At 40.6% G+C, this 16,008-nt stretch overlaps 2 protein-coding genes and 1 long non-coding RNA gene across 5 annotated transcripts in view; 1 reads left to right on the top strand and 2 right to left on the bottom strand.

The window, feature by feature from the left end:
- LOC126190900 (probable chitinase 10) overlaps positions 1-16,008 on the bottom strand; it is a 120,652-nt gene that overhangs the window by 45,596 nt on the left and 59,048 nt on the right. The gene's annotated exons all lie outside the window — the stretch shown is intronic.
- The window catches only part of LOC126190903 (uncharacterized), a 554,406-nt gene that overhangs the window by 483,779 nt on the left and 54,619 nt on the right, over positions 1-16,008 (top strand). For 2 of the 3 annotated variants that reach the window (XR_007538293.1, XR_007538294.1), the window contains exon 2: positions 5,210-5,792. This is a non-coding gene — a long non-coding RNA (uncharacterized LOC126190903). The remainder of the gene's footprint in view (positions 1-5,209; positions 5,793-16,008) is intronic. The other variant, XR_007538292.1, reaches the window with a different exon arrangement.
- Positions 5,586-15,421, bottom strand: LOC126190899 (uncharacterized). Its single transcript, XM_049931518.1, has 3 exons — positions 15,403-15,421; positions 14,088-14,167; positions 5,586-5,915 (listed from the first exon to the last, which is right to left on the bottom strand). The coding sequence occupies exons 1-3, from the start codon at positions 15,410-15,412 to the stop codon at positions 5,586-5,588; spliced, it is 420 nt and encodes a 139-aa protein (XP_049787475.1). The 5' UTR covers positions 15,413-15,421.

The raw sequence follows: 16,008 nt of genomic DNA, 5'->3' as shown, positions 1-16,008 counted from the left end.
ATAGCAAGGAGTGCGGTATTACAGAAAATTATTAGTGACAATGAAAAACAAATACATACAGTGTTACGTGAAGAAGTGCGTTCTTTGTAATCAATGAGCTCGGAATATCCATCAAAAAATCCCAACACAAAGATTACCTGAGGCATACGGACCATTGCAAAGCATCAGAATGGATTACTTGGCCCCTTTGCCAAAACACCAGCAGGGAATCGATATTTGTGATTCATAGTTGATCATTTTTCACTTTTTTGCTGTCATCGCCATACCAAGTAAAGAGACAGAAATGGTGGCACAGACTATTGGTCACCAATGGTTACTGCGATTCAGAAACCAGGTACCTTAAAAACTGACCAAGAAACTAAATTCCTCACCAAGTCACGCAATAACATGTGCCGACTTTTAAGTGTAAGGAGTTACTAACGAGAGCACATCATCCAAAAGCAAGAAACAGAACTCAAAGATTGGACATAACATTGGAGAAAATATTATTATGTAAATAGTAGTTACAATGATTCGGATACTCTACTACCAAATGTTGCAGCAACATGTAACTCAAAAATTCATGAATACACAGGCTTACCGCCTTCTGAAGTTGTTTTGCCCAAAACATGCCCTCACCTTTTGAATTCTGCTAGTATGTCCTGGGAGAAGATGTATTAACCTCTCGAAATTTTTATAAAAGATTGAACTGTACATGGTATCCGGTTAAAAATGAATAGCAGGAATGCATCCGCAACAAACAGCGAAATTTCTAAAGTACCATGACGTGCAGGTGGTTATGCTACTTCCTGAAAGAATAACTAAACTGTTCATTTCGGGTCACCAAGGACTGTATCAGGTGGTCGAGATGGCATCTTCACTTAATGTCAACCTGCAGCTTCTGACGTGAAGTACAATTGTCCATGTAGGTAGAATAATTCCATTGCAGGGTAAATAAGAAGCATGGTCTCAATTACTATCAGATCCTTCTGAAGGGGGAAGGGAAGTATTTGTAAAAAATAAGAAAAAGAAACGCAGAACTAGGCATGAGAAACAGGATGTATATGCGAGTATTCCAACTCATCCCTATGCTCTTATTACACAAAAAGGATAGGCAGATTAACAGTGAATTTCCCCTCCCCAAAGGCTGTGGTTATTTCTCAAACTAGACTAAATTACGGAGAAAAAAATGCAGCAGCTCTGCCTCTGGTCGACAAGTGCAAGACAAACAGGCTGGTGAAAACAAGAAACATCATCGTTGTTGTGTTCCTGAGCTTGGTGGGCAGATACGGAGTGACATTAGTCAGGTAGTAGTTGAGGGTTATATAAATACTCTGTCTGTAGTGTAATAATGTTTGTAATGCGTATCTACGACTTGTAACGTACATAAATCTATAAGAACCATGTGTGTTATTCTATCAGTCATTGTACGATACGTAAAGTCGTCCTTTTAGTGGTGGGCTAGTTTTTGCACGGCAGCCGGACGCAATAAAGTCGGAACATCAGTGCTAATTTAGTGTGGATTTTGACATATGGGCAGTAGAAAATAAAATTCAACAATTTGACGATACCTTTTGGAAACTGACGTCCATGATGCAATTCAAGATGGGGTTGAATGATAATCGCTGGAAATAGCAGCTATAATGACCAGTTTTCTATTGTTTTCAGGAGTTGCTGCACCAGACCAGAGAATCTGTCCCACGGATTGAATAGAAAAGGGAATGGTTGACGCAGGTGGTAAACTCCTAAAAACAGTAACCAGCACTGAGATACTTAGCAAAGACTATCACGGTGATACAACAGATAAAAGCAGGCTTGGAAACGAGCCGGGAGGACCTTGAAATACACACCATGCAACTCACGAGTCTCGAAGATGTGGTAAGCAATACTATGCACCGTGGCCGCCGCACTCGTTATTCACACATGAGGATGAGCAGTTAACGACGACTAAAACGTTTTAAGAGCCGACTGGATAATGTGGGCACGCACTTGAGGTTGTGACCCACTCTCGCCAAAATTATCACTGATGTGCTCGTTGAAATCATACAACTGCAGGAAGCTCTCCTACACTCTGCCCATTGGACTCCCAATACTCTTACCTCCGGGAGAGTTCTTGGGATACGCAAAATTCGTATCGAGGTAACAGCACCATTAGATTTGTTAATATCAGTAGACGAGAAGTTCTCTCCACTCTGATGTATCACATGATATCCACCAAAATGGATATGTCAGTAGACTAGAATTCCTCACCATTCTGCTGGAACAGATAATTTCCACACAGCTGTTCGAGTGCCGATGGAACACCAGGTCGACCATGTAACTAAATATTGGACCGAACATCGCGGGACACTGATCATCATAAGAACTTCTACCTCAGCCATCTGGATAATTCTGGTAAAATGTGTTGTGCATTGCCACCCCAAACGTAGAGTCGCCCAAGTCCTACCTTTATCTTCCTTTAACCTGCACATCCTTAAAAGTCGAGTCGGTACCAGTGACTCACCCCCACCGTGTGAACCAGAATGGTGAAAACTTTTCCAGGGCCACATAGACACCTTGTTTGAGGATCGAAAAAATGATATAGCGTATATAGTAATATTAAAACTGAAGAAGGAGCCGCAAAAACTACATGAGAAGTGTCTACCCCCAATACGTGCAGCAGAATGTAAAGCATAAAACAATGCTGTGCAAATTAGTGTCTCTGTGACAGCCATATACTTAAGGAATACTTCGATGTTCAGGATTAATCTAAGGAGGGAAGCAATGAAGTGACGAAAAATTTTAACCGCATGGAAAGCAGACAAAATCCTTAATCAGGCCGCAGCCGCAGCCTGCTTCTTGATCAACGGTCCTTCATACACAGCAGTGTCGACGGAAGTCACTATTCATTTCTGTGAGTTGTTGTATGCATCTGGAACCCTTACCTACTGCCAAATGACAAAGCCAGACACTAGTCATTAGCCTCTGATCCATAGGATACCAAGTGACAACGCTCTTCCCACAAATGCAATCTTGGGCAGAGGTACGTAAACGCCGACGTCCAACCCGTTGCAAGTGGTACAGGTGGGCCACGCTATGATGTACAGGCGGTTCCCATCAGCTCCGAACTTCATTATACAGCCAAGACCACAGTCTGCAGTCCATGAACCAACGACTAACCTCTGACAGTAGGCTCATTTTTCCAAGGTGAGTGTCACACAGTGAGTTCCAGTTATCTCCGTGCCATGGGGGGTCACTACAGCTCGGCTCTCCTGAAACTCTGCTCTCCCCCATTCACCTTCTTTGACAAAGCTGTTGGTAGAAAAGGGTGACTCCCTATGAGAGGAGTAACTTTTTCCATTGCTGATGACCTTTATTCAAAGTGACTGGGATGGAACCTGGGACCTAGAACTTGTTAATTGCTAGTCAGTAATATGACCTCTAGAAACCACAAGAGTTTGCGACGTAGAACATATTCCACAATAAGACCATTCTATTCTAGCACAGACACAGCACAGTCCTGACTTAGTATTTTAGAACTTCCAAACACTGAGCTTATGAAGAACGGTTTATATTTCCAACATTTTCTAGATTCAGATGGTATTGTCGAAGGTAAGACAGATGTCAGCCTCAGCTGGTTAGGCTTCTTACAAGTACCCCGTGTAGGCTCTTGTTCTTCGTTAGCGTAACTGCGTAATGAATGCTGGTCACTCTGCGTAAAACTGACGGTAAGTATCTGAAATCTTGCTCTAGTTAACTTTGTCACTGTGCTGTCAATGTTGACGTAGAGAAGTAAAGATCATCGCAAATCCGTCTTTGCTGTAGCGGTAGAAAGTCGTCTTCTAAATGAATAAGTCCGTCATCTTTGGAAAAGTGAAGCCTGTGTTTCTTGAAGATGGAGCACGCGTACTGGAAATGGTATTTTATTTGAATAACTTACTTCAGTTTTAGCTTCGTCAAGCATTTTAATGTTGGAGGCAACCACGTTTTATAACCACTATACTAGCAAAAAATAAAGTGTTCACGCTAAATGGCCATTAATATACTCACCTTTTAGCTTCAAAAAGTAGGCATAAATTCTAGATCAAAGACAACCAAATGATGCCACATGTAAAGGGACAAACGTTCTGTCTGATATCATTTTGCGTCCGGAAGAATCCCAAGTGTATCATGCTTTACACCTATCACAATCAATAAGTAAATATAAGTAATCTAATGTAGATGGGAAGAGAATGCGCTGTGGTAACGGCCCTTTATTTAGACCCATTTCTTGGCCTTGGAAAGGAACGTTGTCGATATTCTGAGATGGCCACAAGCCATGACACAAGGATTCTCGCGAACATCTTAAGTCCTCTAGCTCCAAGTCTCTTCTATAATGGAAACGTTAGTATCTTCATTATTGTTAGGATCTTCGGATTAAGTGAGTAACCAAAATTATGTCACGAACTAGTTGGGCGAGATCGTAAATGTCGAAAGCGATCAGAATAAACTGAGAGAAAGGAAATGCCACTAGAACGGAACTTCATGGTAGCCCTCATCTTCTTAAGCGTATTTGAGCTATACAGCCAGTAATCCTGTCCCAGCAGTTCTATGATGTTACACGAGATTTCGTAAAATGCGTTTTTCTTATATCACCACGCATTGTGCTTATCAAAAAATCCAGTGTGTTAACAACTGTTGCTCTTTTAAGAAGTACCCGCTAGTTTGGTCACATGTACACACACTAAAAACCAAATATCTTATGGTTCTCTGCGTGATTTTCGTTTTTTCCACGTCTCTCGAAATAACAAGTTGAGATTAAAGGAATTAATGATGTAAAGTGATAGTTTGGTAAGTGAAAGAAACGAAATATTCTAAGGATTTGTACTGTATCAATGCTGATTCTGTCTGTGAAATTTCTTCACAGTGTAACTGTTGAAAACGTTTTTCATTGCCATATACAGCATAAACAGCTACAGATGTCATGACCACACAAAGGAGGAAATTATTAGGTGTAAAGATATAAGACAAACATTACGTTTTTTTACATTTATTTTCAATAATTGCTGATCACTACATAGTACATTACATTTTTGATATAGCAAGCACACGAACAATCCTATCTGTGTCACATCAATAACAGTTATAGTTTTATCATAATTACTTGGCTTCTGACAAAGACAGCAGCGTAAGCAGCCAAAAACGAAGTTAAGATTGATGCGCAACTTTTATTCCTCCTTTGCTGCATTCTCCGTAGCTTTTCATAACGCAGGTCACGTCAAAAAGTAAACAAAATTTAAAATAGCCGCTTTAAGTAGCTTGAGTCGTAAGAGATACACAGCTTTTCGTCCTTTATCACAGACGTATTTGTCCAGAAAGTCGAAAGGTTTTCAGAAGGCAGCAATCAAGTACGCATATTAATTATCCTTGTCGTAATGAACGGCGAGGATAATTTTATATTTTTATTTTTTTATTTTTTATTTTATTTTATTTTATTTAGTTTTTTGTCTTTTTATGAGAGCGATGCACTTATCAGTGTACCGTTTCCGTGTACTGTTAACGCAAAGCAAGAAATGCGAACTAGTTGAACGTAGGTCAGTCATTCAGACCTTTGTCATGCTTGGTGTATGGAGAAATGTATCGCAAATTTAGGCCTGAAAAGCAGTGGCATTTGGTTTCGTTGCTACTGCGCCTGACTTTGCTTTCTTAATGACTTTAGCAATGAGCTTGTCTGCCTCTTCAGATGAGGAATCGTCGCCGTCTTGAGAAGAACTGTCCCCAGACGAGCTGTCCGCCTCCTTGCAGTTGGCGGACCACGGGTAGTCGCACACTTTGAGCTCCGCGTTGAAGTGCAGGTAGGCGGGGCACTGCTTGACCGCTGCGACGCCCGACGCCTCGCACTGCAGGAAGCTGCCGCAGTCCTCGGGGTTGGGGAACGGCTCTCCCGCACCGCTGCAGCCCGCGTTTGCTACCAGCAACTGAAAATGGAAAAGCAGCAAGTGAAAGCTCCTGTCAGTGAACCGAAAAAGATTAAGTAGAAATTTTTCCTAACACAATGGTGGACATCCATAACTTACAGGAGGGTAAAGACACTCTTGTTGTGGATAAATTTAAAAGGCATAGCTGGAGTATAACGCAAAATTGTTTTACATCTTATGTATGAGGAGAAATTTGTAAAATAAGGATCGGACTTTGGAAAAAAAGATTAAGTTGTTTTGGACGAATACATTTAAATTAATAGTGGCATTGACATTAAGTTTACAACATATAGTGGACAGTGAAATACAGTCCACACTGCTCATCATGTACTGTCTCTTCTACCTGGCATACATCTCAACAAATCTGCGGCACTGACACTTTTTGAGTTCATAAGGCGATATTGGAAGCCATGGATAGCTACCTATTTTGACGGTCTACCAGTACTGCCCCACAGGGTACATACTAGACAGTCTCTACACTGAGGACGGATTGAAATACAAATATCCACTACCTGATAACAGTATCCGGACATTCGTAAGTGAACAATATTATGAGCTTGTCAATCTTATGCGTCGTCGACGGTTTGATCTCTGCTGGGGATGCGCTGAAAGAGGTGTCTGAATATGTGTGGACGGAAGCCAGTCCGTTGTTCCCGGTAAGTCGGTATTAGCGTGAAGCTTATATCTCAAAAGAAATTGACTTTCGACCTCTGTCAAATACGTTCCATCCAGTTGAGGTAGATCAGGCAATTTTAGGGATCTTAACGTCCACAAGACATTGTATTACATGTTCTGTTTTATGAGACGGTATGTGTCATTCATTCAGTACTCAATGCTATAAAATATGTTCGTATTCTTCCGCATATGGAGTTTACTTAAGAGCTACAAGGTCTTTCTTTTTTAGTCGTAATCTTCTGACTGTTTTAATGCTGTCTGCCATGCACCCCTCTCAATGGATAATTTATTCATCTTAGAATAGCACTTGCACCGTAAGTCCTCAATTATATTTTAAATTTATTTCAATCCCTTTCTTCTTCTACAGTTTGTACTCTACATAGTTCCATGTAATAAAATTAACTGTTGACTCAAGAAACGTCACATAGCCCTCGCCCTTCTTATTTTCAGTGTCTTACATATGTTTCTTCTCAACCCGATTCTGCGGATAACCTCCTCATTCCTTATCTTATCAGTCCACCTCATTTTCAACACTCTTCTGTAACACCCCATCTCAAACGTTTCCATTCTCTTGTGATCCGGTTTTCCTGCTGTCTATGACCCACTACCACAGAATTCTGCACTACAAACGTACCATCTCAAAGCTTTCTTCCTCAAATTAATACCTACGTTTGATACCAGTAGTTCTTTTCTCAAAAGTTTCTTCCTCAAATTAAGACCTACGTTTGATACCAGTAGACTTCTCTTGGCCAGTAAGGCCCTCTTTGCCCCTGCTATTTTGCTTTTTACGACCACCTTGCTTCATCCCTCATAGCTTTGCTAGTTAAGTATCAGAATATATAAATTTCGTCTACTTTGTGGTCGATAGTTTTGATGTTAACTTACGAGCTATTATAATTTCTTCTACACACATTACCTTCGTCTTTTTCCGGTTTACTGTAAATCCATATACAATACTAATTACACGGTTCACTCCATCCAACATATCCTACAATTCTTCTTCGCTTTTCAAATGGTTCAAATGGCTGTGAGCACTATGGGACTTAACATGTATGGTCATCAGTCCCCTAGAACTTAGAACTACTTAAACCTAACTAACCGAAGGACAGCACACAACACCCAGTCATCACGAGGCAGAGAAAATCCCTGACCCCGCCGGGAATCGAACCCGGGAACCCGGGCGTGGGAAGCGAGAACGCTGTCACACGTCCACGAGCTGCGGACTCTTCGCTTTTACTGAGAATAGTAATTCATCAACGGATCTGGTCACTGGCAGCATTTCACGCTGAATTTTAATCGTGCACTTGAACCTTTCTTTTAATTACGTCATTATTTCTTCGATGTATAGATTGAAAGGTAGGGACTAAATTTTGCATCTCAGTCTTGGACCCTTTTTAATCCGAGCACTTCGTTACTTGTCATTCAGTCTTGTTGTTCCTTCTTTCTTGTACATATTGTACATTAACCGTCTTTCTCTATAGCGTACTGCTATTTTTCTCAGAATTTCAAACATCTTGCACCATTTTACATTATCAAACGCTTTTTCTAAGGTGACTGATCAATTGAGTGTGCGCTGACTTTTCTTCGCTCTAGCTTCCATTACCAATCGAAATGTCATAATTGCCAACGTGGTGCCTTTACCTTTCCTAAAGACAATCCATTCTTCCCGATGATCCTCTTTTCAGCTTGCACGCATGAGCTGTTATGTTGCATATGAGATGGTTTTCGCACTGTTCTCTTATTGCTGTCTTCGGAATTGTATGGTTGATATTTTTTCCAAGTCTGACGGACTGTTACCAGTCTCGTAGATCCTACGCAGCAGCTTGAATACTGGTATGGTTACCACTTCCCACAATAATTTTAGAAATTAAAATGCAATGTTGTCTGCCCCTTTAGCTTCATTTTCTCTCAAGTTTTCCATAGCTTTTTAAAATTGTGACTCTAATACTGCATCCCCTGTGTCGTGTCGACCGACTCATTATCTCCTATCACGACAAGTCCTTCTTCTCATAGACCCCTTCAGTGTGCTCTTTCCACCTATCTGATTTCTCTTCTGCGTTTAACAGTGAAATTACCATTGCGCTCTTAATGTTACCACCCATGCTTTTCATTTCACTACAGTTTGTTTGAACTTTTATATGTGCTGAATCAGTCTACCTGGCGAACATTCTTTTTCAATTTCTTCACGTCTATCCTTTTTGTATTTCCTTCTACATCAACGTGTACATGTTTACTCTGCAATTTGCAATTAAGTGCCTGGCAAAGTGTTCATCTAACAACCTTCAATATATTTCTCTGTTGTTCGACACCCGAACAGCACACGAGAAAACCTAACAAAATCTTTCCGTTCGAGCCGTGATTTTTCGTATTTTGTTGTGATTATTTTTTCCTGTGGAGGTGGATGTCATTAACGTATTTTAACACTTCGTGGAAAAAGTTAGTGACTGAAATTTCTTGAGAAGATCCAACAAGCCACCTTAGTTCTGATGATCGCCATACCAAATCGCGTAGCATATCCGTGGCACTCTCTCCCCTATTTCGCAGTAATACAAATCGAGATGCCCTTCTTTCAGCTCTTCGATGTCCTCCGATAATCCTACCAGATGCGGATCCCACAACAAACATCAACACTCCAGAAGAGATCGGACAAACATAGTGTAAGCAGTCTCTTTAGTAGCGATTTTGTTCGTGCTAAGTGTTGTCTTTAGTTTTCTCTGCCCATAACATTATCTATTTAATCATACCAGTTAAGTTATTCGTAACTATAATCCCAAAGAATTTAGCTGAATTTGCCGACAGCAGATTTCCGCGATTTTTCGTGTAACCGAAATTTAGCGGACTCCCTTTAGTATTCATGTGTATGACTTCACACTTTTCGCTGTCTAGAGCCAGTAGCCACTTTTCGAACAATACAGGTATCTTGTCTCAATCATTTTCAACTGATTTGATCATTCGATGGCTTTATAAGACAATTAACGACAGTATCACCTTAAGAGATTCTGAATTGTGTCCTAATTAGTTTATGCAGGTCAGGAGAAGGAGGAATGTATCACGCTTCCTTGGGAAAGGCCAAATTCTGTTTTAATCGATGACTTTCCGTCTATTTCTTCGAACTTTGACCTTGCTGACAGGAAATCACGAATCCACTCGCGCAGCTCAGGCGATACGCCATAGGCACGCAGTTTTCCAGTAGCATTTTGACACCGTTCCTCATAGGGGACCTCTAAGCAATGCAAAAATATAGAAACAATTTGACGATTCTTGTAGATAGCACTCTTTACTTCTTGTCCGCCTCCTTGGTTATTGTGTCATACAGCGGGCGCGCGTTCGAACCCAGCCGACTCGGAGGTTTCCTCCGCTCGGGGACTGGCAGCTGAGCTGTCTACATCATCATTTCATCATATTCGACACGCAAGCCACCCATCTTGTCGCAAACTGACTTGCAACTGCCGGCCACACTTCCCTAGGGGGAAACTCCCGGCCATCAATGGCGTACGATCATTTCATTTTTATTTCACGACTTCATGCGAATAAAGAACTAGTTCTATTTCACAAGAACATTATTTTCTGAATCCGTGTTGCATTTTTGTCAATAAATCATTTTCTTCGTGGTATTTCATAATTTTCGAACACAGTATATCTTACAATATCTTACTAATTCAGCAAATTACTCGCATTTCCTTTCTTGCATATTGGTGTGACTTGTGCATATTTCCACTCTTTAGATACGAATCTCTCGACGAGAGAGAGAGGCTGTATACGTTTGCTAAGTACGGAGCTTTTATATAGATACATTCTGAAAGGACAGTTGATTAGTACACAATCTGGTCCGGTGGTCTTGTATTTATTAAGTGACGAGCTGCTTACTGCAGCCAAGATTTCTACTTATAAGTTACTCAAGTTGGCAGTTGTTTTTGATTCGAATTCTGAAATATTTACTTAGTCTTTTTGGTGGATTAATTTCGGAAAACCATGTTTAGTAACTGTGCTTTACTGGCACTGTCGCCAGCAACATCACCATAGTCGACGCTCAGTGAAGGTATCGACAGCGTCTTGTCGCTTTTGTACTTTAGGTAGGACCACTTTCTCGTTGGGTTTCCTGCCAGATTTACAGACAGAGTTTCGTAGTGGAAACTGCTGAAAGCTTCTCGTACTTACGTTCGGGCTAAAATTCGCCGGCCTTGGGCATTTTGAGTTCTTTTACAATTGGTAGCTTTTATTCGTTGCTTCTGCAGCAGTGGTCGGACCTGTTTTCTGTAGCATGAGGGATCACGAACAATCCCTTTTCGACATTTTTGGTACGTTTTTCTCAGCTGCCCACGATGCTATATCTCTGAATGCAAACAATAGTTAATCTGCAATTAGATAGTCGGAATGAGTGGAGATTAATTCTTATGAAAGCGTCAAGTTAATTTTTAAACACATTTACTGTGCGTTTATTTTCGATAGGATTGGATCTGACTGTTTTCAGTCTCCCCACAATAATCCCTGTATCCGGCGTAATGCTCCCCATTTGCTAAGGACAATTTGTATGTAAGAAGTTAAGTATTTTTTCGCAATAATTTACACTTCGAGTGGCCTCCTGAACTAATTGCTTAAATTAATTTTCTGAGAAAGCATTCAGTACGATTTTGGGCAACGTTTTATGCTTACCGCTGACTTTAAACAGGTATTTTCGCCAACATATCGAGAGTAGATTGAAGTAACCACTACATGTATATATCTTGGATACCGATTTGAAACATGACTCAGGTAAACATGATTCAGGTTTTCTTTGAACAGTTCGGCAACTGTATCAACCGAGTTGGGGCGTCGCTAAAAGAAACCAACTATTACTTTATTCTGTTTCTCTTGTGTAACCTCTACCTATACCAATTCACAGGGAATATGAAAAAAGTAAACTACTTCGGCCAAGCGTTTCTAGGCGCTACAGTCTGGAACCGCGAGACCGCTACGGTCGCAGGTTCGAATACTGCCTCGGGCATGGATGTGTGTGATGTCCTTAGGTTAGTTAGGTTTAAGTAGTTGTACGTTCTAGGGGACTGATGACCTCAGAAGTTAAGTCCCATAGTGCTCAGAGCCATTTGAACCATTTAAACTACCTCTTTCGTCGGTTAAGTGATGTGCTTCCTCTGTTACCCAAGGTTACTTTGAAGTTTCTTCCTTGCACCTATGTTCGTCAGTCAACATTTGTGATCGCCCTTTTTAGAGATTTCCAATCGTCTTCAACTGAACTACTTACTCTGGTGTCCCTTATCGCGTTATCCACGTCCTTAGCGAACTTCAAACGTGACTCGTCATTCCTCAGAACCTCAGTATCCCATTCCTTTCGCACTGACTCGGACAATTGTTTTAAAGCTCACCTCACTCTACCCTTTCATCATTAGTAAATTGTGATCGAAGTCTATAGCTGAATCTGGGTACGCGTTATAGTGCAATATCTGATTTCGCAATCTCCAACTGACCGTGTACTGTGTGAAATCTTCTCTTGTCCTGCCAAGTATGCCTCTTCCTTTTCTGATTCTTGAATAGAATATTCTCTATTATTATCTGAAAATTATTCCAAACCCCAGTTACTCTTTCTTCTATCTTATTCCTACCATAAAACACCTTATTCTCCTGTAACCATTGCTTCTATTCCTTCGCCTGTAGTCGCGTTCCAATCCAATAAGACTATTAGAGTCCCATCTCCCTCTACATACTGAATTACTCGTTTAGTACCCACACACACTCTCTCTATTTCTTCATCTTCTGCTTGCGACGTAAGCATGCACATATGAAGTATCGTTCGCGGGGTTGGTTTGGTGTTGACTCTGATGATAACAACACCAACAGTGAACTGTTCACAGCAGCTCATTGTTTACCCAACCCTCCCATTCGTAACGAATGCTACCGCCTCTTTACCATTTTCTGCTGCTGTTGATATTATTTATATTCGTCTGACCTAAAATCCTCATCTTCTTTCCATTTCACATCACTGACCCACACTACACGTACATTGAGCTTCCGCATTTCTCTTTTCAAATATTCTAGCTTTCCTACTACGTTAAAACTTACAGCAGTCCATGGTGTGATTTGTGGAAAGTTATCCCGTCACTCGTAAATACAACTTTTACTCATGGTCTACTCCGCCATGGCTCTCTCCACCTGAGATTCGAATGCGGGACTAGTCCGGAATCTTTCCCAATGAAGAGAACATCATTCGCTTCTTTTTAAGTAACAGGTCCCAAGGTCTGTGGATACACATTATCCGTCTTAATGCAACTATTTGCACTACCCTCTGCATCTCAATGCCATCGATCATTGCTGATTCTTCCCCACTTAAGGACACTCTTACGCCTCTTTGACCAGACCGTTGGCAGGTCGCCTTCTTATGCCAGAAGACTTCGGTCTTCATTACTTACTATTTTTATTCAAAATTTGAGCAGAGTTCGAGCCCGGAATGCAGGATGTTTTGATTACCAGTCAAGGACACTACCCCTAGATTACGGGTGAACGCTAACCTCACCACTAAATTCGACCCTATACCGTGACACCATCTCTGGAGTTTACCATTGGTACTACATATAACCACAGCAAACGTTCTTTTGGCATTTGCCATACTCAGACCCTTCCATCGGACCAGCAGAGGCTCTAGCCTCATTCGTCATTCCAAATTACTCGTTCCTGTAATCCACTGTCGCTATTTACACCACCTCGAGGGACCCATTGTACAAACCGTAGAACAGTGACTTACGAGAAACTGCGATCGACCATTTTATCCCATTATTTTTAGCACCATATGCGCAGTCATTGTGCTAACTTGACTGGTGTTAGCACTTCGGAACTCACGGGTGACTCCTTACGCTGATTTCGTGCGATTTTTTACATACACCCTGCGCAACGCCCGAAGGTACAGGAAGTCTGCATGGTATTGCTTCCGCTACGTTTGTTCCTTCCCGTCTAACCTTCATGTTCACATCACCAGCAGTCGACATGAATGTTGAAATGTCCCTGGTGAATTTGTTATTTCATTAGGCGTCCAACGAGTGGTCACGTTCGAAGTCACTAAGCACTGCTGATGAACCCTTTCTGCTGTAACTGTTTCTCTACTGACAACATGTATGACCGATTTATCGTCCAACAGTACCTTCGTTGAATTTCCAAGTACTCGTTGTAATATGTAAACGTATTGTAAACTGAAATCGGACGGTCGGTGCGTCAGTTTTAGTGAATTCATAAAGAGGATCCACAACCTTCATAGTAGTAAAATTTTTTCCGTTGAATAATTTAATAAAACAATGTTTAATGTATTCATAAATAGAAACATCCACTTAATGCAAAATAACAAAAAGCTTTCCCAATTCCACTTGTTGCTGACAGTGTGAAAAATGCCAACTTAACTGCGCCTTCGATAGAAGAAAATCTAATTTCATGTGGCATCATACTGTGTCTATTCGTGAGTTTTGTTGAAGCATTGAGGTCGATAACTAATTTTATGTCCAGGGAAATTCTTACCATATTGTGCCGTTTGAAGGTCGCTGCATGGCTAACAACCACCATTGAAGCCAGCACAAGGCTTGCAATCAGGAAAACACCTATGAAGGAAATAAGTGTAAAGTCTCGATATTTATACGCAGAACTGTGAAAAATATATATTACGAAAATTATAATGAGTAGTCTCAGTATTCTGAGAACGACATAGGTGTTATGTATGTTGTATAAATGAGAAAATTTTGATTAATGAATTGCAGAAAATAGTTTTAAACTTGTAACCAATGTTAATGATATGGTGTATAGCACACAGAATGGAATTTAGTCTTATCTATAAAATACGGGCGACATAGCTCCGGGAAGTGACTGTCCTCCTTCTGCAAATGTCTCATCTTCCGTCAATCTGTCCTCAAATAAAGGCTGTCCTCAGATCAAAGTCAGTGTGAATTAAAGCAATAAGTTGCACATAAACAGTACTTCAAAGGTCGGTGAAAGCTGATGTCTTTGGTCAGTCATTACATGTATATATAAAGAAAAAAGGGCTTCCGGAAAATGCAAACATTGTAGCTACTCTTGTGGTGGTTGCTTGTAGTACATTGCGCATATTTTTACCATCTTGGCAATTCGTTGTTTGCAATGCAACCCCTCTGGTTACCTGTATTTCTCACACTGCATTTTAGGGTACCGACTGCATTAGGGACTTTGCACTTGACATGGTTATTCAAAAAAAGAAATCGGTTGTCTAACTACTTATTTATATAGTGAAGAAGACAAAAAATTCAGAGTGAACTGTTATGTACTGCGTGTTACCTTAACTGGCTCTATACCAGGTACTACCAACACAATATTTGATTGCTAGAATCTCAACGTAAAACAGAGTTCGGAGTTCTGGATCGCATAAAAAACAGTGCTTCCTTAAATATGGATATCATGATCATAGATTAACCTTATGTTCAAGAAGTGTGTTGTCCTAACTCTCCCATCAAATTACTCCATTCCTAGGCCTATTAATCACTAATATCGTTATAACAAGCTCTTCTTACCTTTAAAAATGAATACATTAGGAGAACAGTATTTTTAAGGAGTTTTGTTACTCCTGAGTTATTGTAACAGGGCATTTCTCAAAATTTTAAGTATGAAATTTTTGGCAGACGGTAGCTTTGGTGGAATTCTAAAACACACTTTCTTACTCAAACAATTTCCAAGAAACGTTGGAACCCTGAACCAGTAAACTCTTAGTATGTTACAAAATTTAGTAGAACGAAATGTTCAGTTGTGTGATGGTTAACTACAACTTATTAGTGCAACGGCTTGCAGAATGCCTGCTCCGAGAACTTACCCCTCATCATGATCGTTCTCTGTAGTCCGTCTGGATGACCCTCGGTCGTTTTCGGAGAACTTAAATACTCGTTTTGTGCGTCACGCATCCTGATTCAGCAATGTAGAAGCAAAGATACCGACAGATAAGGCTTAGACATTATCATTATTATTCGAATACATCAAATGCGATTTTACCCTTCATAACATTTGAATGCTTATTAACTTTGACATGATTGCGGAAAACAGCGCTATCGCAAATAAGTTGCGCAAAAGGCGTGGCGTTGACAGCATCAGTACGTGTATTCTTGAACACAATGTGTCACTAGATCACTACTACAGAGCATGGGGTTTTTATACAAAGTTAAAAATACATGATGACTATAATAACGCAGAATTTAATTTGTGCCTGCAACTTACTTTACGTTACATACGTCAGTTCTATGTAACTAACATCCCAAGAAAAATAAAATGAATTATATTAAGTTTATTGCTTCCTCACTGTCGAGGTCGATGGTAGAAGGAAGGAAGGCAGAGTAGTCCTTAACGTTGTGTTTCCTGACTGAGTGAACGTGTGTGCAAGTGGATGTAAGTTGGGGCCTTGTACACGACGGGCCGTAATAAAGTT

The sequence above is a fragment of the Schistocerca cancellata genome, chromosome 6 (assembly GCF_023864275.1).
Source record: "Schistocerca cancellata isolate TAMUIC-IGC-003103 chromosome 6, iqSchCanc2.1, whole genome shotgun sequence".
NCBI classification, from domain to species: Eukaryota; Metazoa; Arthropoda; class Insecta; order Orthoptera; family Acrididae; genus Schistocerca; species Schistocerca cancellata.
The sequence above is the reverse complement of the archived record's forward strand: the minus strand, read 5'-3'. Positions and strand labels throughout refer to the sequence as shown.

Bases quoted from the DNA above. Each gene is read 5' to 3' on its own strand.
- LOC126190899 (XM_049931518.1), bottom strand. The intron at 5,916-14,087 runs GTAAGAATTTCC...TTCCATTTTCAG, and splicing joins CCTTCAAACGGCACAATATG to TTGCTGGTAGCAAACGCGGG.